The sequence below is a fragment of the Macrotis lagotis genome, chromosome 1 (assembly GCF_037893015.1).
Source record: "Macrotis lagotis isolate mMagLag1 chromosome 1, bilby.v1.9.chrom.fasta, whole genome shotgun sequence".
NCBI classification, from domain to species: Eukaryota; Metazoa; Chordata; class Mammalia; order Peramelemorphia; family Peramelidae; genus Macrotis; species Macrotis lagotis.
Window position 1 is genome coordinate 788466653 of NC_133658.1, and position 23822 is coordinate 788490474.

General features: G+C 37.8%; 1 protein-coding gene across 1 annotated transcript; it reads right to left on the reverse strand.

Moving 5' to 3' along the window:
- Positions 1-1925: 1925 nt before the first annotated feature.
- PLET1 (placenta expressed transcript 1) lies at positions 1926-16005 on the reverse strand. The gene is made up of 4 exons (XM_074216688.1): positions 15797-16005; positions 9829-10030; positions 6466-6527; positions 1926-3217 (listed from the first exon to the last, which is right to left on the reverse strand). Exons 1-4 carry the CDS (start codon positions 15975-15977, stop codon positions 3105-3107), a joined length of 558 nt encoding a protein of 185 aa, XP_074072789.1. The 5' UTR covers positions 15978-16005; the 3' UTR covers positions 1926-3104.
- Between the last annotated feature and the right edge of the window lie 7817 nt (positions 16006-23822).

Below are 23822 nucleotides of genomic sequence, written 5' to 3' on the forward strand. Positions count from 1 at the left end.
TTTAATAGAGCAGGTAGAAGGAGCTTTTATAGATGAAGCACAAGAGAGAGCTGAATTTGAAGATATAATTTAGTGTAAAAATGGAGTAAATGGCTAAAAGGGAAATGTAATGGGAGTAAGAGAAAGGAGAGGTGGAATAGACTAAGATATTTCATATAATAATTTTTTTATTATGGTGAGCTATTGCGATGATATGAAAGGGGGAGGGGAGGGGGATTGAGGGAAGCTTCACTCTCATCAGAGGTGGCTGGGAGAGGAAACAGCAAATACTCAATGGGGTATAGACATCTAGAATAAGAAGGAGAGAAGGGGGAAGGGGGGATGTAAGTGATAGAGGAGAGGGTGGACTGTGGGGGAGGGTGGTCAGATACAACACATTTTCTTTTTCACTTCTTTTAAAGGGCTGGAATTGGATGGCCTGTCTGGGACCACAGGGCCAGGTGGTTGCTGGGCCTTAGGGGTGGTATGTGGGCTTGGGGCCTCTTGGCCCCAGGGTCAGTGATCAGTCTGCTCTGCCACTCAGCTACCCTACAGCACATTTAAGAGGAGGCACAGAGTGAAAGGAGAGAGAAAATATAGTGTATGGTTGTGGGGAAGTATGAATGGAGGGAGCTGTGATCAGCAATGGCAACAATGGAAAAATATGGAAGTAGCTTTTGTGAAGGACTTATCCTAAAGAATGTGATCCACCTGCGATAGAGCTGGTGGTGTTGGAACATAGACTGAAGCACATTTATTATTATTATTATTTTGGGGGGATGAGGTTTGCAGGCCAGATGGGGTTGACTGGCTTGTCCAGGGCCACACAGCTGGGTGATTGTTGAGTGCCTGGGGCTGGATTTGAATCTGGGTGCTCCTGACTCCAGGGCCAATGCTCTGTCCACTGCGCCAACTGACCTCCCTATTATTATTATTATTATTATTAAATTAAATTTCTTTTGTTTTTTGCAGTGCAATGGAGTTGGGGTGGTTTGCCCAGGGTCGCACAGCTGGGTGATTGTTGGGTTTCTGGGGCTTGATTTGAGCTCTGGTGCTCCTGACTCCAGGGCCGGTGCTCTGTCCACTGTGCCACCTAGCTGCCCTTATTATTATTATTATTATTATTATTATTATTATTATTATTATTATTTTCTAATTTTAATTTTTTTCCTCTTTCCTTTCCTTTATTGCTCATGAGGTTCTATATTTTTTGGGGGAGGGGTATTATGTTTACTCTTAAACAAGAATATTTTAGTAATGTATAAAAAACATCATTTAAAAAAATAAATATTATTAAGAAAAAAATAAAATCATTGTGTGTGTATGAGAGAGAGAGAGAGAGAGAGAGAGAGAGAGAGAGAGAGAGAGAGACACAGAGAGAGAGACAGAGAGAGAGACAGAGAGAGAGAGAGAATGGGGGCCAGGGTTACATGTGAAAAAAGATTTAGGACATGAGGTGCCACACATTTCTTAATTTTTCAAAGTATTGATGCAGGATGATAAGGGTGAGAACTTTATGTAAAAGGGACAGTGTGCCATTATGGGACTACAGGCTTCTACCAAAGGAAGAGAATATTTGTGGGATGGAATATAGGATCCCTGAAAAGATACCCAGCCTGGTGGTCATTTGACAAATGTTGAAGAGTAGTTCCAGACAAAGAATCTGCAGATTTACTAATCTATTTCTTTGTTTTGAAGGCAAAGCTTTCTGGATTATTAAAAGTCATTGCTAGGTTCCCTCAGTTTCCATGGTAGCCAGTCTGTCCAATCTTACATGAATACAGATAACACCAATTTGCACAAGGAAAACCTTAATATGAAGAGATGGGGAGTAGCATTAGTGAAGAAAGAGATACAGAGAAAATGAGAAAAATGAGAAAATTGGAAAAACCACACAATTATTAGGAAATAAAAAAAGATCTTTTTAATTTGTTTTATAGGTAGAATTAATTTCTCCTCCCTTCCCCCTCTCCAAGACTCTGAGGCAGCTGGAAAAGAATGTTGGTTTATTGACTTATTAAAGAAACTTGACCATTTGTAGCATTTGTTAAATGAAAATAAAAATCTTATTTAATACATGGCATAGAAGTTTTTTGCTTGTGACAAATTTTATATGTATACATATAGACATATGTAAATTATACCAGTTTACCTAAAAATAAATTTATCTGGAAGGGGAAATGGTCAGACTGGTCTATAGGTTAAAGGATATTGACATTTTTTTTCAACCATTGTGTCTGGCCTTGAATTTAAAAAAAAACCCCAAAACAATAAATCACCAAAACCAAAAAATATGTAATTATACTTTTCTAATATCCTGTTTTATAAATAATAAATGGGTGTCATATTCTCTGTTTTAAGTGAAAATGGATGGGATTATACTAGGATTTTTACCATATCAATTTATCTAACTTCTCCTTATAATTCATGAGGGGGTGCAATATTGAAAACATTTTTGTTGGAAATTAAAGGAAATTTGTTTTTAAAATCCTCACTCTCTGCCTCTCCTATCCTACAAAACTGGTTGACCAAATATTGTTTTTTTTCCTATTTTTCCCTTCACAAATCTTCCAGTTTGATTGAAAAGAGTTTTCTAGTAGCAGAAGGATTGATTTCAGTTCATCTCCTTTCTTCTTTGAGAAATTAAAAATGTTATCAAATGCAAACAATTTAAATTATCTGGATTTATTTGGACCAGGAATCTGATCTCTCTGGCCATTCTTTCCATATCTTTCAGGGGTACAGGGGAATCATTTGGCACCAAGTGAGGTTTGAATAAGCGTGGAATTGGCCATCAAAGTGATAATTCAGGACCAACCCTAATTTACGCTCTGGCCAAATTGCTACTGCTATCATCCATTCCTTTTTCACCTGGCTTGCCTGGAAAGAAAAAGAAAAAACCTACAGTTCCAGAGATCTATTTGGCCCTCTTACATAGCTTAATTTCACCAGCTAGTTGACTGTCAAACCTTCAAGCTCTGAGTGCAGAATGAATCCTCTGTCTCTGCTGTGAACAGATTCACGTTGTTGTAACAGTCATACATTGTGGAACCTTCATTCACATGGGTCTTCACATCTTAGTTCAAGAGGGAAAGAAGGCCAGTGGTGCCAGAGCACATGCTTCCTTAGGAGATCAGTTTACTGGTGACATAGATGAACAAGAGCTGAATGATGTCAGTGATTGGACTGGTGTAGGCTTTCTGGGAAGAACTTTTGGGGGTGGTTAGTGATGGGGTTGCTGTTGGAAAAGAAAGACCAAATGTTAGGATTACTGCTAGGCAAGTGCATGTAAGTGTCATTAAAAGAGAAATAGATCTATCCGAGTTCTATCATGCTGGCTTGTGAGATCATTCTATGTACCATAAAGTAATATAGTAATATAAATTAATGTATTATTATAACTACATATATAACTATATATAAAACTACATGTAATGTTACTATAGGAATATAAACTGATGGTTAACTTTTTTATATTAATAATAATAATAATAACCGAGCAGGACTGCAAGTGTTTTGGAAAGGATAATTTATTGTAGAGATCTCTGGCTTCAAAATGTTAATTCAGATTGGTTGTTATTATTGATGCTAATATTAACAGTTGACATGTCCATGTTGCTTTATGATGCACAGATACTCTTCCAAAAGCCTATTAGATATGTAGTATATTAATATGCTCATTCTGCAGATGAGGAAACTGAGGTACAGAAAAGGCAGGTGACTTGTTAAACATCACATAGCTGTCTCAGACTCCATACCTCATGTGTCTTTGTTTTAATAGTGGAGGTGGCTTAATGGCACCATGGATCTTTTTATCACCTAAACCTGAAGTCAGGAAGTCCCCAAGTTCAAATTAAGCTTTAGACATTTTAGTTTCTTAAACAATAAAATGGGACCTACCTCCCAGAATTGTGAGAGTAAAAATGACTTTAAATTCTAGCTATTTATCATCATTTAATATTATAAATTTTTCAAAGGACATGTCCTTATTTTTAATCTAGTATCAATTTTGTATTGGTAATGGCATTTGTAATGGTATTTCTCCCTTTCAGCTTGTTTCAAAGGATTCAAGAGCAATGAATGTAAACCTAGGACTAAAGGTTGATCACTTCTATGATCAAGAGGGTGAGACTCTCTTTTAATATTAAGGAAACTATATTTCTAGACCTTCATAGGATCAGGGATCCATAGGCTAGTATTAGACATTCCCAAATATAGTGAACCAAATTATAATTGATTCTCTGTACCTGGAATTTTGGAATAATCAAGGCATCTATGACCAAGGCCTATGGAATAATTTGATCTGGGTCATCTTGTCATTAGAACTTTTATTTAAAAGGAACAAGGCAATGACTGCTTCACAATGTTTATGTGTGTGTGTATAAGGGAGTTTGAGGGCAGCCAGGTGGCACAGGAGATAAAATGAGGGTCTGGCATCAGGAAGACTCATCTTTCTGAGTTCAAATCTGGCTTCAGAAACTAATTGTATGACCCTGGACAAGTCTTTTAATCCTATTTTCCTCAGTTTCCTTATCTGTAAAATGAGCTGGAGAAGGCAGTAGTAAACCATTCCAGTATCTTTTTCAAGAAAACCTTACAAAAGAGTCTTTCATGACTATATAGCAACAAAAATAGTGTGAGTTTACAGAATAAGGTGTATGGGGTGGGGTACTTCTAGTGGTTTAATTAGGCTATGCTTTCTTTTGAGAAGTAACAGTACATTGGAAAGAGAGCTAACCTTAGAGTCAGAAAGACTTGAGTTCAAATTTTGAATATGACATACACTGACTGTGTGATACTGGTCACTTAATATCTCAGTGCTTTAGGCCAGAAACATCAAATATGAGTGACCTACAGTACTCCAGACACATTCTGAACCAGATTAAAATGTAATTGGGAAATATTTAATAATATACATAAAATGCAAAAAAATATGGATAATATTAATTAACATGCAATTTTCTAAGACAGTATGTGCTCTCAAGGATCCTTCTGAAGGTTTAGTGGCTTTTCTCATACCCCCCCTTCTCCTTTGGCTTCCTGTCTCTAGAGAACTCTTCATGACTCTTTTGTGGAGGGGGATGTCTTTACTTGGGATATTCATATGCCAATGAAATGACAGGCCTGTTCCTATTCCTTAGCCTTCTTTGGCTCTGGACATACATTGGAGTATTGTAACATTCTAGAATTTTGTGCTTTCCACTCTTGTCATGCTACAATACCTTATTCAACATTTCCTCATGACAAATGTTTTCTGGCTATCTCCTGGAGCAGGTGGGTTTGAGCAAGAGGTTCCAATCCTCTTTTCAATGAAGGATTTTATTGACTTGGAAGCTGAGAGGTAGTGACTGGGAACAAAACTATTTTCTTTTTTAGCCCTTTATATCTATGGAATTTACAGGAAAATAAGCTACAGTTAAGAGGAAGGAAAACAGCAAATACCAAACCTTGCCAGCTAGAGAAAACACTAAAAAGAGCTTGTGAAATGTAATTGCATGCGGTTAAAGCCCCTCAGGAACGTTCCGGGTTGCATGAGCTCTAACCACTTCTGAATTTGTTGTTGAAAATGGATTTTCCCTTTAACATGTTTTATGACAAGCGGTTGGCAGGACTACCAACTATTCACTGCATTTTTTATTGTTAACTTTGAATTCTGTGCTATTGGTTACCAATGAGGAGGGCATGCTATTGAATCAGATCCAATCAGTTTCCTGTTTCTGGGTGAACCTTTTAATTAAAAATTTAATTAAAAAAAATGACCTGCATGTTGCATTGGTGACCACCCCATAAGCAAATTCTCTAGAAGAGGAAGGGTCAGCTTCCTAAGATATAGGAGGCCAGGGAAGTTGCTTTAGAATCTAGCTGTTTGGATAGGATTTAGAAGGAAAAACTCATTTCCCAAGCTAGAAGGAGGCTAGGGTTGTAAAGTAGGAATAATTGATATGTCTCCCTGGGACCCTCCAGGGATTCCAAGTAGTCATTCCTACTAGAGATGAGCAGATGAAGTGTGACATACTGGAAAGGGCTGGGAGTCAGAAGTCTATCCTGTCTTTGCCACTGCTACTCTGAATAACCTGGAAGGTAATTTGTTTTCTATGAACCTTAACTTTCTCATCTGTAAAATGAGGATGTTGGACTAGATAATTTTTAAGGTTCCTTCTAACTCTTGCTTTCTAAAACAAAAGAAATCACACCCCCCACTTCCTCATTTGAAGCCATCTAAACCCTAAACTAATCTTTGAAAGCAAAGAGATTTTGAGTTCATTGGCAAAGGAACTTCCCAGATGAGGGAACTTCTCTCACTATAGGTTAACACTTTCATTACAATTTATAATCAAAGAGATTTACATACAACTCTGACAATTAAGGATTCATTGCTGAGGTCATTTCAACCAGTGGTTGTCAGAAGTAGGATTTGAACCTAGGTCTTCCTGGCTTTAAGGTTTTTCCCAATCCACTATAATTAAGACCTTCCAAAACACTTACCTTTCCTTTCCAGTTTGAATGAAGAGAAGGTGGTGCCATTGTTGAAATAGAAGGTAAAGGCCCTGTGGAAAGGTCAACAACAGGAGATGGATGAAGAACTAAACTTATTTCATGCCCCCCATCATGGAGAAAAGGGTTCATCTGAGACATCCGGTAGATAGAAGAGCCCATAAAGAGCTGTGTTAACTAGGGAGCTATCATTTTGATCAGACCCACAGAAAAGTAACTCTGGGTCTGCCTTCCATTGGCATCTTAATCCTGAAACTAATCTTCAAAATGACTTCTTTAGGGAAATCTCTCCTGGTCCAAGTCCACTTTGATATTTCCCTTTAATAAATTTGCCTATAGTAGAACACAATCAGTTTCTTATGACATATCATATTACTTTCTATACTATTTTATTTTTTTGGTTGTTTGTGAGACATGGTGAAGAAGGCATATCCTTTTATTTTGGCAGTATAGAATGCTGAGGTTCACCAGCTGTCAAACATCAGTGATAAGCAGTGATTCATCACACATTGTTTCCCAGTTATATCTTGTCTCCTTCAACTAGATCATAAAATCCTTGTGGTCAGGTACAGTGTTTTTTCATTCTTTTGTGGTCCATAGTGCCTAAGAAAGTGCTAAGTATACCTACAATAAGCTCAATAACCACTTTTCAATTCTTTATGATTGATCAATTCCATGCTGCCTCCTCCTCACTTCCAATTTTAACCTTCAATTAGTGTGAAAATCAAGCCAGCCTCATAAAATATTTGAATTTATATTTCAGCACAAAAATATTTTTCTTCTACTAATATCTGTTCATAGGAAGCATTTAGTAACTTTTGTTTATAACTATTTGTGAAATAAGGATGTTGTATTAGATGGGGAGGTTTAGCCAGAGAGCAGTTAATGAAAAAAAAAATAGGAGTCTTAGTGGATTAAACTTAAAGCTTAATAAAAATCAGCAGTATGGTTTTTGTTGTTCAGTTGTGTCAAACTATTTTTGACCCATTTGGGGTCTCTTGGCAGAGATACGGGAGGTGGTTTGTCATTTCCTTCTCTAGTTCATTTTACAGATAAGGAAACTTAGGCAAACAGGGTTAAGTGACTTGCCCAAGGTCACACAGCTAGTAAGAATCTTCAGATTCTAGAATCTTCCAGATTCTAGGTCTGGCACTCTATCCTTTTGCCACATAGCTGCCCTATCAATATGATATGGCAGACTGAAAAAAAGCTAATGGAATTAACAGTAATAGTGTTTAGGACTATGAGGTGATAACTCTGGAGTATTCTGCCCCAGTTAGACTACAAAGGAGTATTTTGTTCATTTCAGGGTACTGCATTTTGGGAAGGAGACTCATAAGGTAGAAAATGTCCAGAAGACTATAACCATAATGGTAAATAGTCTTAAGTTTATGCTGTATGATAAAGTTGACCAAAAGACTAGGGATACTTAAAAGGGAGAAAAGACTTATGTGTTGTATTGGGGGGAAGAGTAGGGAACAGGACAGTCTTCAAATATTTAAAACATTGCTAAGTGGAAGAAGGATTAGACTGCCATTTAGCCTCAGAAAGCAGAAGAAACAAGTAATGGCTAGAAATTGCAAAGAAGTTAGCTTAGGTTTATGTAAGGAAAAAACGCCCTAACAATTAGAGTATTCTAGGAGAAGAATGGGAAGAATGTTCTCTTTGATAAAGGTTTTAAAGCAAAAGTTGGCTTATTGGAGACTAAGTAAAGATTCTTGTTCAGGTATGGATTGAATTTGATGATCTCTGAGAGGTCCCTGCTAACTTTGATATGCTATAATCTCTTAAAATGGCAGCTTGGGCAGTTAGATAGTATGGTAGATAGAATGCTGGGCCTAGATTCAGGAAGATTCATCTTCCTGTATTCAAATTTGGCCTCAGACACTTCCTAGCTGGGTGATCTTGGGCAAGTCCCTTAACCCTGTTTGCCTTAGTTTTCTCATCTATAAAATGAAGTGGAGAAGGAAATGGCAAACTACTCCATTATCTCTGCTAAGAAAATCCCACATGGGGTCATGAAGAAGTTGGACACAAATGAAAAATGACAATCTCTAAAATCCTTGCCAGCTCTAAACCAACCCAAATTGAAGAATGATTATTCTAAATACCCATATTCTACAGCACCAGGAAAGGATAGTTTCTTCGGAGGGATATTTGAGTTATCAGAAATTTCTGAGAATTTGAGCTGCTTATTTGGAAGAGGACCAATGAGAACTGATTGCTTTGCTTCCAGTCCCAGTTTTCTTCCATTTTTGTCTTAGTGGTGGGGGAGGGGCTGGTGGTGAGTGGGGTGGAGGTACTAATGATCTGAAATGAAAGGGGATATGTTATCTTTCTGGTCTTGTCTGGCTCCTGAACTGTTGCTGCCATCCTTAGACTGACAGGCCAGTTTCCCTTGAGATTCTTCTCCCCAGAATCATTCTGGAGACAACTCACTCCCCTTGAAAATATCCAACCCTCCCCTCAAACTATCTAATTCAACTGAATAGCAGACATGGTCCTTGACTGTCCTTATTGTTTTGCTACCAGCAAATGATCAGGTGCCCATAGTGACTCTGTGGTCAAATATTCACTTTCATGGGGTAAAAGATAGACTCTAACCATGTGTGGGAAAGCTCCCTTGCCAAGAAGTGGTTCTTAGTAAGAAAATCATTAGCTGCCAGGAGACAGTGGGGAAGGAGACAGACTTAAGGTGCAATGGGAGGCCCCTGTTAACCTCCAGGTAGGGCATGGCTCTAATATTTTTAGAAGAGGCCAGAATATTAACTTTATCCTGATGATGATGATGATGATATTATTGATCCAGTTCCCAAGCAATTAAGAAATGAATATATTTTCTCTATTTATTTATTGCACCTACTGATCTTCTAATAAGATGTTATACTGAAAAATAAGACAATATATCACAACTGGCTTTGGAATCAAAACACCCTCAGTTTAAATCTTAGTTTTTCATTAACTGGTTGACTTTTGGGCATGTCACTTCAGGGCTCCATGCCTCAACTGCCTATCTATAAGGTGAAGGGGGTAGGCTAAATTGGGTTGCTTCTGGTTTTAAGTCTATAACATATATACATACATATATTTGACAAAATAGAAAATATGTTGAAAATATTTGTTATACTAGAAGTCTTGAGTACACACAGTGTCTCTAAACATCACTGTATATTGCTTAGATCACAGTTGATTCCTGGAGTGTAAACTGATGAATTATCATTTTAGATCTGCTCAAAATTATCAATGGCTTTTATTGAAAAAAAAATCTACAGATCCTGCCCCCTCAACTCTGGATCACCCCTAAAAGACTCAACTAAATTAAAATTTTTCAAGTGAATCAAAAGAGCTCTTTACCGTATTTCAACTTCTGTGATGTCTGTGCAATTAGGAGATGTCCAGTTTGCCTGGAAGATAGTGCTACTGAAATTCTTCACTTGATAGAGAACAGAGTCATTGCACAGGTGATCAGGATTTTGCCAATGGCCAACTGGATTGTTGTCCTTGTCCACAGCTTGGAGGATCACAGAGTAGAGCTTCTCATTCCCAGGAAGAGTCACTAGGAGGAGATAATTGAAAAAAAAAGTAAGCTGTCTAAGTCACAAGAATTGTGAGGACCCAAAGGAACACAACCATGTCCTGCACCTGGAGAGGTGGGCTATGACCCAGGCTTTGTAATTTGGCTGGATGGTCATGAGGGCAGCTTTTGAGAAGTCTGCCCCTCAGACTCACCTAGTACCATGTCCTTTCACTTCCACACAGGGGCAGAATCACCTTGCTCAAAAGCTGGGGTGGGGTTTTGTCCAGTTCTACAGATCTTGATATATTCAAGGAAGACAATTGGGAAAAACTTGTGAATTTGATTTGAGATGAAGGAAATAGCAAAAACATTGCAACCTTATTGGGGGTGTTTTGGGGAGTGGTGGTGGTAGTGGTGGTAGAAGGCGTACTTAATTTAGAGTCAAAGGCTTTGAGACACAGATATACTTATTAAAGTACAATAATCATAAACCGACATTTTACATAGTACACTGAAGTCTGCAAAGTGTTTTACACACACGAACTCATGGAAGCCTTTAAACTCAGTTCCTACCTTAGTAATTCTGATCCCTATTTTTACATATTAAAAGACTAGAGTTTAGGGATGAAGGGACTTCCCCTTGGTAATACAGGTAAGTTAAATGTCAGAGGAGATATTTCAATTCAGGTCTTTCTGACTCTAGCTTTAATACTCTATCTGCTATAGGCAAGAGCTGCTAAGTTGTTCAGTAAATCAATAGAGTGCTGGACGTGAGATTAGAAAGATGGGTTTAAATCCTCAGGTATTAACTAGCTATGTGACCTTGGAGAGGGTATTTAACTATTCTCAGTCTCAGTTTCTTTATGGGAACACATTGGCACCTACTTGATAGGGCTGTTGTGGGGATTATCTCAAATGAGTTAAAAAGTTTAAATTGTTCTGCAAACCTTAGAGTGAAATATAAATGTTTTATACATAAATACATAAATATAACTTTTATATTAGTGATTATTTTTATATAAATTATATAATAGTTATATTTATAGTGATTATATGTTATATATAAATATCACTTTTATTAGTGGTTATTTTTGTTGTTCAGTCCTTTCAGTGGTGTTTGACACTTTGTGATAACATTTGAGATTTTCTTGGCACAGACACCAGAGTGGATAAGCCATTGCCTTCTCTAGTTCATTTTACAAAAGAGGAAACTGAGGCAATGGGTTTAAGAAACTTGTCCAGGGTCACCAGCTGGATTTTCTGAAGCTGGATTTTAATTCAAGAAGATAAGTCTTCCTGCATCCAGATCTGACTCTGTGTGATCTAACCACCCCGTTAGTGACTATAGAATTCTGTTACCCCCCCCAATTTAGGACCTTAATTTAATTAAGTTTATATCTTTGAATCTCCCAATAATCCAATGAAATGGGTATAATCATCTCCTTATGGGTGAGGAAAAGAAGCTAGAGTGTTAGTGATTCATCCATTATCATATTGCTAATAAATATCAGAAGGTGGATTTGAATCCAAGATTTCTGGCTTGATCCTCCATAATGCTATGCTCTTATGAGCTTTGTTCCTTGGGTAAGTCACAGCCTCTCTGGTCTCAGTTCCATTCAATTGTAAAATTAAGGGCTACTTAAGCTTTCTGGGTCTCACTTTCTTCATCCGTTAAAAAAAATGGAGTTGGATTTGATATCCTAGTTCTCTTGTGGATTTAAGTCTAGGAGCCTTGGGTCAGAGGCTGTTCTGTACTTTGAGAAGAACTATTTAGTTGGGGCTTTGTACATAGTTGGTGCTTGTATGCCCCATAGATAAAAGATGCAAAGGGAGTCCTTAAGACTTCAATATGAACTACATAATCTCAAACTCTTATTCCTCAGGGATCTTTTTAATCTTTTGAAGAATGTCTCACATTTCCTCCATGTAAAGAAGAGGAACCAATTATATTTAAATTCCACTGAGCAAAAACCTTTTCCACAGTATTTTCTTACAGATAAAAGCCAAGTCTGTCTCTGATGCCTCCTCATAGCAGTGATAACCCTGGGTTTCCGAAGACTGTGAGAACTTTACAAACTGGGGTTGTTGCTGCCAAGCTGGAAATTCTATTATAGACTTGGTGAGGACTCAATCTTGGTAAAATGGAGAGTTTAGGCACTAGAAGAGGATTATCATTATCAACATCATCATCATCATCATCATCATCATCATCATCATCATCATCATCATCATCATCATCGTCATGATCATCACCATCGTCAATATTATTAAAGTAAACTGCGGTGGATAGTGTTGACCCTAGAGTTAGGCAAACCTGAGTTCAAATTTGACTTCAGACACTTAACTGTGTGACCCTGGGTAAGTCACTCAACCTTATTTACCTTGGTTTCTCATCTGTGAAATGAGAAATGGCAAAGTATTCTGGTATCTCTGCCAAGAAAACTCTACATGGGATTACAGAGAGTCGGACATGATTGAAATGATTCAGTAACAGCAATCTTATAAAATTATTGGGACAATCGAATTTTAAGTTAGAGAGAATACTCTCACCAATGAAATCAGATCTTTTGAAGTGAAAAATAAGAGGTAGGTATTCTGAAACTGATGGGTCTAGGATGACTCATTGAGGAAAATCTCCTTATCTGTCCTTTATCTGTACATCACAGTTGCTCCGGTGTGGTGATGAGTGTTGGAGTCATCTCTGACTCATCCCCATTGCCAAATCAGTCCCCCGGACTTGTTAACTCTTCTGTCTGAATGTCTTTCATCATGCCATGGTCCTAATGACACACACCCTTCTCATCCATTCCCACTCACTCTCAAGATCTTTGCTTATGTTGTTTTCTCCTTGCTTATCCAAATCTGACCCATCCTTCAAGGTCCAGGTCGGTCTCTTCCACAAAGCCTTCCTTGAAGATTTCAGTTCTTGATCATCTACCTTTTCTTTGAATTCTCATAGTATTTTATAGTCTATTCAACAACAACAATAATAAGTCCCATTAATACAGTACTTTAAGATTTACATACATTATCTCATTTGATTCTTAGAACAACCCTATGTGGTAGATACCATTATTATCCTCATTTTGTAGTCAAGGAAACCAAGAGGCTCCATGATTTGCCTAAGGACATCCAGCTGGTGCCTGATTCAGGATTTGAACCCAATTCTTCCTGAGTCTAACACTCTAATTATATGGGCTTATAACATTCATTCTCTTTTCAGTCATAATTATTTTGTAACCTCCTTGAAGGTAGAGACCATGCCTTTTACTTCTGAGGTTTTCAGTGTTTCAGACTAAGATTAGCTGATCATGGGAAAAAGAATTCCCTGCCTATTTAGCACTGTGTAGAAGCTTAAGTTTCTATAGGGAATCTAAAAAACTCCTATTCTCCCTTTATTTACAATAAAGAAGCTGAAGCTGACATCCAAATAAATGTAACTCTGCCAACATCATTTTGTAGCTTGTTCCAGGAGCATTACTGGTTGTATCTTTTAAACCACAGGCATCACAACTATATATAAATACAACTATATGAAAACTTGAAAACAAAAGATTTTACCCACTTTCATTCCCAAATGTTATCAGTGTCTTTTGTCCCTTTCTCTAACAATTCTATCAATCTCAAGTTACTAGCTGCCTGCTCATCTCTTAGTCCAGGCAATAAGCATTTATTAAGTGAGCATCATCTTCCAACTCTGGACCAGAGGCCCCTGGGTCAGTCTGACTTTGCTCTGACTACTGCAAAGATTCAACTACAAGGAATACACTTTTGTATAAGCCAAGGACAGTACAGTGCAGGGCCAGTCTCCCTTGGAGAGAGATGCCATATATAGTGTGTGTGTGCTCTGTTGACAGAGGGGCAGCAGTCATCTTTATTTAGCTTTGGAACCAGGAGAGATAGAGTTCAAAGCCCCAGACCTAGCACTTAGTAGCTTTGTGAACCCTGAGCAGGTCATCTCTCTCCTCTAAGACTTAAGTCCCTCATGTATAAAATGGAAACAATAATGCTTGTCCTGTCTGCCTCTCAGGTTTGTCATGAGTAAAGCACTGTGTAAAAAGGCATGCATGTGAATTGCTGTTACTGTGAAAATACAGCTGAATATAGAGCTGGGATTTAAAATGATTTATTTTTCTTTTCATTTCATTTCTTTTCTTTAAAATGATTTCATTTCATTTCTTTAAAATGATCTATTTTTCTTTTCTTCTTGAGGGAGCACAGTAGATAGAAGACCTGAGTTCAAATTCTGATGACTAATGGTGTGACTCTGGGTAAATCACTTAACCTCTTCTGCCTTAATTTCCTTGTCTGTAAAATGGAAATAATAATAGCCTCTCAGGGTGAAGAAGAAATGGAATCTTTGTAATGTGCTTTGTAAACCCTAGAGCTCTCTATAAATGCCATCCATATACAAATTGTTCCAAAAGTCTTGGTGTAGCTTTAAACTATTAAAACTCTTCTCTCTCTCTCTCTCTCTCTCTCTCTCTCTCTCTCTCTCTCTCTCTCTCTCTCTCTCTCTTTTGGTCCTTTGTTCTTGAAGCAGACCATGACATCAGGGAGGTGATGCCTTGACTTTTAAGTAAGTTGGAGATATTTAGAGATAGGAGGGACCTCAGAGGTCATCCACTACTGCCTCAAGGGGATTTCCACCTTAGACCATGCTGAACACATTCCATTGGCTCCCCCATCTCACCTTCACACACACAGACAGTAGGTGGTACAGTCAGGATTTGAACCCAGGTTCTCTGATTCCAAATAATATTCTATTCAGTGCACCCTGTGGATCAGTAGTACATGATCCTTGATTCCCCTCAGTCTGATAGGGTGGAAAGAGTACTGGACTCAGACTGGAATTGGATGCTGGGCTTCCTTGTCAAAAGTGGATCATACCGGTACTACCTCCAGACTGGGAGAGAAAGTACTTGGTAAATTGTCCAGTGCCATATGAATGTGATATATTGTTGTTAGCACCAACAGCACAGACATAGCTATCACCTACAAGATGGTACAGTGGATACAGCACTGGGCCTGGAGATTAGAAGATCGGAATTTGAATCCTTCTTTGGACATTTACTTACTGTGTGATTGGGAAAGTCACTTATCCTCTATTTGCCATGGTTCCTCATCTGTAAAATGGGGGACTCACTGGAGAAGGAAATGGCAAACGATTCCAATATCTTTGGCGAGAAAATTTTATGACCTAGACCAATTTATAGGACTTAGAAGCTGAAAGACCCCCAAGAGAATAGCAAGAAAGTGACCATCCCTACTTGAAGTTTCTGCTAGTTCAGGAAGTTGTTTGTAGAATTACAAGAGGCCCCTAAAGCTTTATCTATATTGGCAATAGCAAAGAAGTTTCTGTTACTCAGTTTATTGAGGATTAATCACTTGTGGTTGTGGTCAGGCTGGGCAAGGACAAAAAGTTCTATTAATATTATTATTGCATGTTAGAGATAAAAGAGACCTCAGAGATCACTCTCTTTATGTTAGAGATCTGAGTCCCCAGAGAAATGCCAGATCACACTGCTTTTGTGTCATAGACAAGATTAGAACTCATGCTTCCTGACATCCTATCCAGGGCTTATCTCATTATACCACCACCCCTTTGCAGAGCAAGGGAGACAGTTCCTGTCATTTTCTCCTTCTCTTCCTTAAATATAATTCCAGTTACTGCCCTAGTAGCTCCCGTATGACAGGAGTGAGATATAGAGCTCTGCATATTTTGTTCTCACAAAAGTTACAAAATACTAGCCATGCCTATCTGGGACAGAGTCCAGGACTGAAGAACCAGTTGATCTTACTTACCTGTATAAGTTTTGTTGATCTTGTAAATGTTTGAATCTGCCTTGATGGAGAAGTTGCTGGTTGCATTACTTGTTTCAGGGAAGATGCAATCTTCAGGGGAACTTACAGCCAAGTCTGAAAAAAGTAGCACCTGGAGGCCCAGCAGCAGCAGCAGCTTCAGGGTAGAACTGAGGGTTGCCATTGTCTCTGCTTCTATAGGATGAACACCTGTACCTGCAAGGAGAGAGAACTGTCCTGTCTGCAGCACCCTCCTACTTATACACTCCTGGGAGGATGACGTCAGGCAATCGAAATTTTGTCTTCCCACCCCTTGCCAAAAGGAGACTGTTTTATGAATCTGGAACAAGACTTCACCAGCAGCAGTTTCCTTGTAAGCACCAATGTCTCTCCCCCACCCCCTTTTAAATGAATGCCAACTCGGATCAAGAAGACACCACAGAGTCTAATTTCTTTGTGATTTTTCTTTTAAGCTCCCTTTCAATGAGTATTATTTGAAATGAAATCAGAGCAAGTGTCTACCCTTCAGCTCTAGCTGACTTCTTGGCACATTTCTCCACAAGAGTTTATTCAAACTGTTTTCAACACCCTTCAGTCACAATTGCACACATCATCCATCTCCCTCTCAATAGATAACTTTTTCTTCAATGAGAAACACGAGTCTCTCATGCTTATATGCTTTCAATTCTCTTCCTCTCCTCTTTAGTAGTTCTCTATATTTCCACCCATTCTTTCCCCTTTCCAAAAGGTAAAGTTTAGAGGCGAGAAGATCCCCAAAACTATATTAATGTGACAGGATTGTAGAGACAGCTTGGTACAATGGGTAGAACACTGAGCTTGGGACCCAGGAGATCTGAATCCAAGTTAGTTATGTGACCTTGAACAAGTGATAAAATCTCTTTGAGTTTTAGCTTTCTATAAAGTTGGGCTAATATTCGCCCTGCCTATATACACATACATACACACAAACACATAGTATATCTATATATCTATCTCTATCTCTATCTCTATCTATCTATCATCTATCTATATCATATACAATAAGCTGGATGAGAGTTAAATAGAACAAATGTGAAAGTACTTTGTAACCTTAACTTAAAGGTAACAATTCCCATTCTGTAAACATCAGATATTAAAAAACTCAATTGAATTAATTTCTATTAATAACTACTTGTTCTATTTACCAGGCTCTTATTTCAATTTTTTGTTTTCTTTTGTTTATGGTGGGAATGAGGAGAGAGAAAGAGAGAGAGAGAGAGAGAGAGAGAGAGAGAGAGAGAGAGAGAGAGAGAGAGAAGAGGGGAAAAAGGAGGAAGGAAGAGATAGAGACACAGAGAGAGAGAGAGACAGACATACAGAGAGATAGAGACAGAGATTGTTATCATTTGTCTGTTTGGTCTATACTTATTTATATATAGTAGCTTTACAGCTTTAGGATGATACTAAAAATCAGAAGAGGTTTTTATATTTTCACTCTAAGTTTTTTGAAATATTGGAAGGAAGAAGGAGGCAAATTTTCAGCAAAATAGTCAAATGATATGCTCTTTAGGGGCAGTTTAGGATAGGGAATAGATTCTGGACTTGCAGTTAGAAAGCTTGGGTTTAAACCTTGGTGCTAACACAGATTTGAGTGTGAACATGAGTGAGTCACAAATCCTTTCAAGTCACTCCTCAGTAACATGAGGATGATAACTTGCACTCCTTATCTACTCATAGGACTGAAGTAAGGAAAGTGCTTTGTAAGCCTTTAAAATGTGATATAATTATAAGTTATTATTTGTGGATGGTTTGTAGAATCAGTTTCTTCCTCATTTTGAAATTCATGAATTAGTTCATTTTCTTCCTCTTCCCTTCCTTCTCTCCTGTTTTCCTTCCTTTTTTCTTTCTACTCTGCTTCCTATTCTCCTTCCCTCCCTCTCTTCCCCTTCCTCTCTTCCTCCCTCCCTCCCTCCCTTCCTTCCTCCCTTCCTCCCTCTTCCTCTTTCCCTCCCACCCCTTCCTTTCCTTGCTTCCTTCCTCCTTTCCTCCATGCCTCCTCCAACTCTCCTCCCTTCCTCCCTCCTTCCCTTCCCTCCCTCCCTCCTCCCTCCTTCCCTTCCCTTTCCTTCCTTCCTTCCTTCCTTCCTTCCTTCCTTCCTTCCTTCCTTCCTTCCTTCCTTCCTTCCTTTCTTTCTTTCTTTCTTTCTTTCTTTCTTTCTTTCTTTCTTTCTTTCTCTCTCTCTCTCTTTCTTTCTTTCTTTCTTTCTTTCTTTCTTTCTCTCTTTCTTTCTTTCTTTCTTTCTTTCTTTCTTTCTTTCTTTCTTTCTTTCCCTCCTTCCTTTCTTTTCTTCCCACTAGCTATAAACACTAGATGCTGGTAATAACATATCAAGATTTAAATATGACTTAGTTACATTTTTCTTTACAGAGTTTGCTATCTAGGAGGGGGGATATACTCTGTACACACCCAAATAACTACGGGTGAAATAAAATAATAGATAAATAGGAAAGGTTATAAGCAAATGCTTTGTTAGGTGAGAGAAGGGAGTTCATTACTTATTACAAAATGACAAAGAAGACTTCTTGGAGAAGGTAATATCAGAGCCGACCTTGAAAGTATATTTCAACAGATAAGACATGGTAAGGGGTAGGGCAAAGACACGGAAGTGGGACAATGGGGAGGTATATATGAAGAAAGACATATAGTTTAATATTCTGGAGTTCATAGAATATGCAGAAAGGAAGAGTGTTAATAAATTCACAAAGAGAATGGTGCAGATTGTGAAGGGTTGTAAATGTTGAGGTAAGGCTTTTGAACTCTTTATGGTAAATAATTGTGAGTCATGAATGGTTTTGGGCAGATAAGTTATATGATCAGACTTATGTGTAAAGAAGATTAGTTAGATTCAGTATGAAACATGGAACTGGAGCAGAGATTAGGAAGGTAGAATGGTCTATTATAAAGATATTGCAATGGTCCCTGTGGGTCATAATCAGGTTTGGAACTAGGATGGCAACAGAGGTAACCAAGAGGAATGCCTAGAAAAGTTAATTGGTTCTATAGCATTGTTCTGGTTCTACACAGATGCAAAAAAAATTGTAGCATCAATAGAGTCTGATATTCATCCCTATAAGAGATGAAAGAGTCAAAGGTAACATTAAAGTGTCTAATGTGGGAGAGTCATGGAATGCTTATCCTTTTGAATGGTGACAGATAGAATAAAGTCAGAGTAAGAATCAGGTTCATGTGGAAAGGGAATAAGCTTGACTCTGGATAAGTTAAATTGCTGATGTTGAATTGCTGATGAATCATCCAAATAGAGACAGATCATAGGCAGTTGAAGATGTTTGTCTGAAGCTTGGAAGATAGATTAAATTTGGGACACATTTGCATAGAGGTGATCTTTGAAGCTGTGAGCATGAATGGAGACAGTCCAGAAACAACAAAGGACCAATGTCTTTGGAAGCAAAAATATTCCGAAGTAATTAGATACTGTAATACTACTAGAAATAGTTCACTTTACATTTGGCCTTTTCAATTACCCTGGTGGTAGGGTTTATAGTGAAGGAAGCTGAGGCAAATGGAGGTTAAGCAACTTTTCTAAGATACCTGAGACTAGGTGGCAAACTTGGGTATTTCTAACTCTAGACCCAGTATTCCATCCACTGTACCATCTAGTTGCCCAAGTCAAAGAGCATGGGACTGAGAAAGGGCTCCTACAATATGTAGTGGGAAAATCATTGATAACTATTGAGAAGGCAATTTCTTTAGAGTGATGGATGTAAAAGCCAGATTTCAAGTATTTGAGAAGAAAGAGTCGTAAGAAAGTAGAGGTGGTAGAAAGAGTGGGAAGGAAGCACCCATACAGTCTAATATAATGAATGGGAGGAGAGATGTAACAGTTGCTAAAAATGGCAATGAAAGATATTTCTTTTCTTTTTTCTTTTTAGAGGATTAGGAAGAATTAAATTTTTAAATAAGAGGGGAATGGACAGAAATTGAATTCATTTAAGAAATATGAAATGATTGCTGGAGGAAGATCATAAAAGAGTTGGGAAAGGAGAGAGAAAATTAGAAATAAAAAATAAATGTTAAAGTTGTCTTTACATGTAATTGGAAAAAAAATATTGTTAAAATGAAATAATAATTAAAAAACCCTTTTCTTTAATTCCTTGACTGGAAGTAGTGGATATGACCTCTGGGGAATTCAGTTTCTCTGGGACTATTTCTGATAGTTTTGCCACTCTCCAACATTCATAGACAGCAGGTCTTAGTTCTTACAGTGAAAGAAACTAGTCTAGGCTAGGCAAGGGCAAAGTGAATTTTTTCTGTCTTATGTCTTTGTTTATTGATTGATTCATTAAATTTGATCAAACAAAACAAATGACATCTGAAGTTGGCTTTTCCCAAAGTAGTTTGGTACAGACCTTTTTGAGGAATAAAATGTGCTTCTGGGTCTTACAAAAACAAAACTCCATGGTCAAAGTTACTTACTTCTGGTTATTGGTGGTTGTGACTGGAGGCATGCATGTTGGGTAGGGCCAGAGTTAGGACATGAATGAATAGCAAGAATTTGTGAAACTAAACCACAAATTCTCTCTTCCTCATCTTATATTATATATAATATATTTCATTCTTTTTTTTGAGAAAGCAAATATGTTTTATTTTTTAAAAAATTCATAGGAAAGATACAGGGAGAAGTTGCAAGGCTTCAACAGAATGACAATGTTGGGAATGGTTGTCTCTTTCTCCAGTCACAACTCTCTCTCATGGCCACCCTTTTGTGAACATTTGGAGTGGGACCTAGTACAGAAATTATAGAGGCTCTTCTATGTGGAGTTGGAAGAAGGATGGTCCTTTATTGATGGGTCAAAGGGATTGGGATTTTCCTACAGAGTTTCTATTCACATAATCTGTAAAATACTTCCTTAGGTTATGGAATGATGTCTTTAGGCTTTGTGTTTGATTCTTTCTGTTGGTTGGTCTAATGGGCTGATGTCAAGGTTGTGGCTTACCAGTAACCTTTTCTGCATTCCATGACCACAAATGATAGAGTTTGGGAGGGAGGAAGAAGGAGATAATTGATTAATAGAACTGAAAGGGACCTCAAAGACCAATCTAGTCTAACTCTCTTATTTTACAGATGTGGAAACTGAGGTCCCAGGTGGTGAAGTGACTAAGTCATGTAGGTAGTATCAGAGGCAAGGTTTGAACTCAGATATTTTAGCTCCAGAATCAATGATCTTTCTACTGTGCTGAGTAGATGGGGAAATAATAGTGAAGAGAAGTAGGGGAAGTATCTACATAATAGATGATATAAGATTTTAAAATTTTGAAACAGTGGATGGAAGGTATAAAATAATAATGTTTGATTTACCTTGCTAACAAATGAATCTATTCAATGGGATAAACTGCTTCCCTAGGAAATAAGTGCTCTGTCTTTAGAGGTTCATTCTTTGAATGTTATCCTTCAGCTCATTGAACATGAAAAAATGATTATTTTTACTTAACTTTGCTCAAGGTTTGTCCAGTTATTTGTCAGTGTCTGTAGTAAGACTCCATTTTGGCAGCCAAGAGAGGATAAAAGTAGATGGGTAAGTCTGCAAATAGAATCATAGGAAAATCATAGAACCACATAATCATCACTATCACTGTAATCATTATTACCACCATCATCATCATTGTTGTCATCATAGTCATTGACATCATTATAGCTCATATTTATATGGGTCTGCAATTTATATATTTTATCTCATAGAATGTTTGAACTGAGAGTATTCTTAGATCTTTTACAGAAGAAGAAATAGACTTAGAGAGTTACAATGTTCAGAATGGAAGAGTCAAGGTGACAGTCTAGTTTTCTGACTTATTTTCCAGTTTCCCTCTATTTCACCATATTGATTCCTTTAAACAGACCAACCAACAAACAAACCATTTATGCCTCCTTTCATTCAATCATTATTAAGTGCCTACCACGGGACAAAGGATTGTCTTTGCTGCTATGGGAGATAGAAAAGTGATGATGATGATGTTTTTCCTTCATTCCTAAAGAAGATCATAACATCAGGGAGGTAATGCCATGACAAACACATGAATTAAATTTGAGTGTGTGTTGGGGGGAGCTGTGCTAAGTCATAAACCTCATTTTTCTCTTCTGGAGTCATCTGGATCCTGTGGCCTGCTATGAATAAGGGTGATTGAAGAAGGACTTGGATAAGAGGCAGTCTTGATTAAATGATATCCAAAATCACAGTGCTTGTTTTAAATGTCTAAGGTCAAATTTGAACTCAGGTCTTTCTGATTCTAGGGTCTGTACTCTATCCACTCCACCATTTAGCGGTCCTCACAAGGAGTAAAGTTCTTTTGGACCAACTAGGGGGTACAATGGATAGAACACTAGTACTGAAGTTAGGAGGACCTGAGTTCAAATCCAACATCAGATACCTATTGGCTGTATGGCCCTGGACAGGTCACTTAACCCTAACTTCCTCAAAAATAATAAAATAAAATGACTTGCAGGTAGAAAGGTAACTGATAGCTACATGAAACTTATAATCTACTATTATTTTAAATCCATATCTTCATTCTTCACAGAAATCAACTAAGGATTCTGTAATCTTCAAAAATACTGAAAACATTTTTTGAGACTTCTCTTTTGGATGATTTTCAGTCTCTGCCCTTGAACAGGAAAGCAATCAATCAAAGTACTTTCCTTATAAGAAAATACTATGCTATTTCAAACATATCTACTTTACAGCATGGTTTCCAGAAATACATTGTCTTGACAAGTAGACTCTCTTTATTTTTTTCTAGGTTTATTTATTTATTTTTTTTTAGCAAAGCAAATGGGGTTAAGTGGCTTGCCCAAGGCCACACAGCTAGGCAATTATTAAGTGTCTGAGACCAGATTTGAACCCAGGTACTCCTGACTCCAAGGCCGGTGCTTTATCCACTATACCACGTAGTCTCCCCAGACTCTCTTTATTTAAAGAGAGTTTGGATATCCTTTTGGGGGAGCTTATAGGAGAGTGGGAATTTAAATTAGGTGTCCTCAGATTTCCCTTTTAATTAAAAAAATTCGACATTCCTATGTTTACTAAGTTGTGGATAATTAACTTCTTTTCAAGAGTGAGAGATTTTGGAAGAAAAAGATGATAATGTTTAACCTGGAAAAAGAAGACTTAGGGCTGACTTCAAGCATTGGGAAGGATTTCTATGTATAAGAGGGATTTGGTTCCACATCTGAATAGGAGCCATGGTTGGAAATTGTTAGTATCTGTGTTGAAGGACAAAGTTTCTGCAACTGGAGGTTGTTAATGAAGTTAATGGTTAATGAAGTCACAGCAAATCCACATATACACACACACATGCACACCACACACACACACACACACACACACACAAACACACACACACACACACACACACACACACACAAACACACACACAAACATCCTCCCCTCCCCTCCCCCCCACACACACCCTAGGACAAAAAAGCAGTGTGATGGCAGGAGAAGGGTGTACTGACTCTAGAGGCAAGAGGTGCTGAGACCCAATTCTGACCGCTTCTCTCTGGATAATCCTGGGCAAGATATTGTCCTTTTCTGAACCATAGTTTCCTAATCTGTAAAATCGGGATCATAATACTTAACACAACTCTCACAGAATGGTTATGATGAAAGCACTTGGCAAATCTTTAAAAAAGTGTGCAAATAAGTGTAAGCCATTGTTCTTTGTCTTCTTTGGAGAATCCTGCAATTACCTAGCAAAGACTAATGCTTTCTTATTCTTCAACTGGAGAATTAATTATGAAGATATCCTAGGTCAAGATAATCAGTGGAACAGGAAATACCAAGAATGAGCTTTGGTTAGAGTTTCATGACTCAGAAAACTCCAGTTTAGCAAGACAGAAGGATAGTGAAATAGATTCTTGGCCAGAGAAGGAGGTATATCTAGGTGGCTAGGAAGTAAATAAAACAAAACAAACAAACAAAATAATCAACAAAAAAATCAATTCAACAGCAACCAAGCCATATATATATATATATA

Bases quoted from the DNA above. Each gene is read 5' to 3' on its own strand.
- PLET1 (XM_074216688.1), bottom strand. From the start codon at position 15,977: ATGGCAACCCTCAGTTCTACCCTGAAGCTGCTGCTGCTGCTGGGCCTC. The intron at 10,031-15,796 runs GTAAGTAAGATC...ATCTCCTCCTAG, and splicing joins GATCAACAAAACTTATACAG to TGACTCTTCCTGGGAATGAG. The intron at 6,528-9,828 runs GTAAAGAGCTCT...ACCTTTCCACAG, and splicing joins ATCACAGAAGTTGAAATACG to GGCCTTTACCTTCTATTTCA.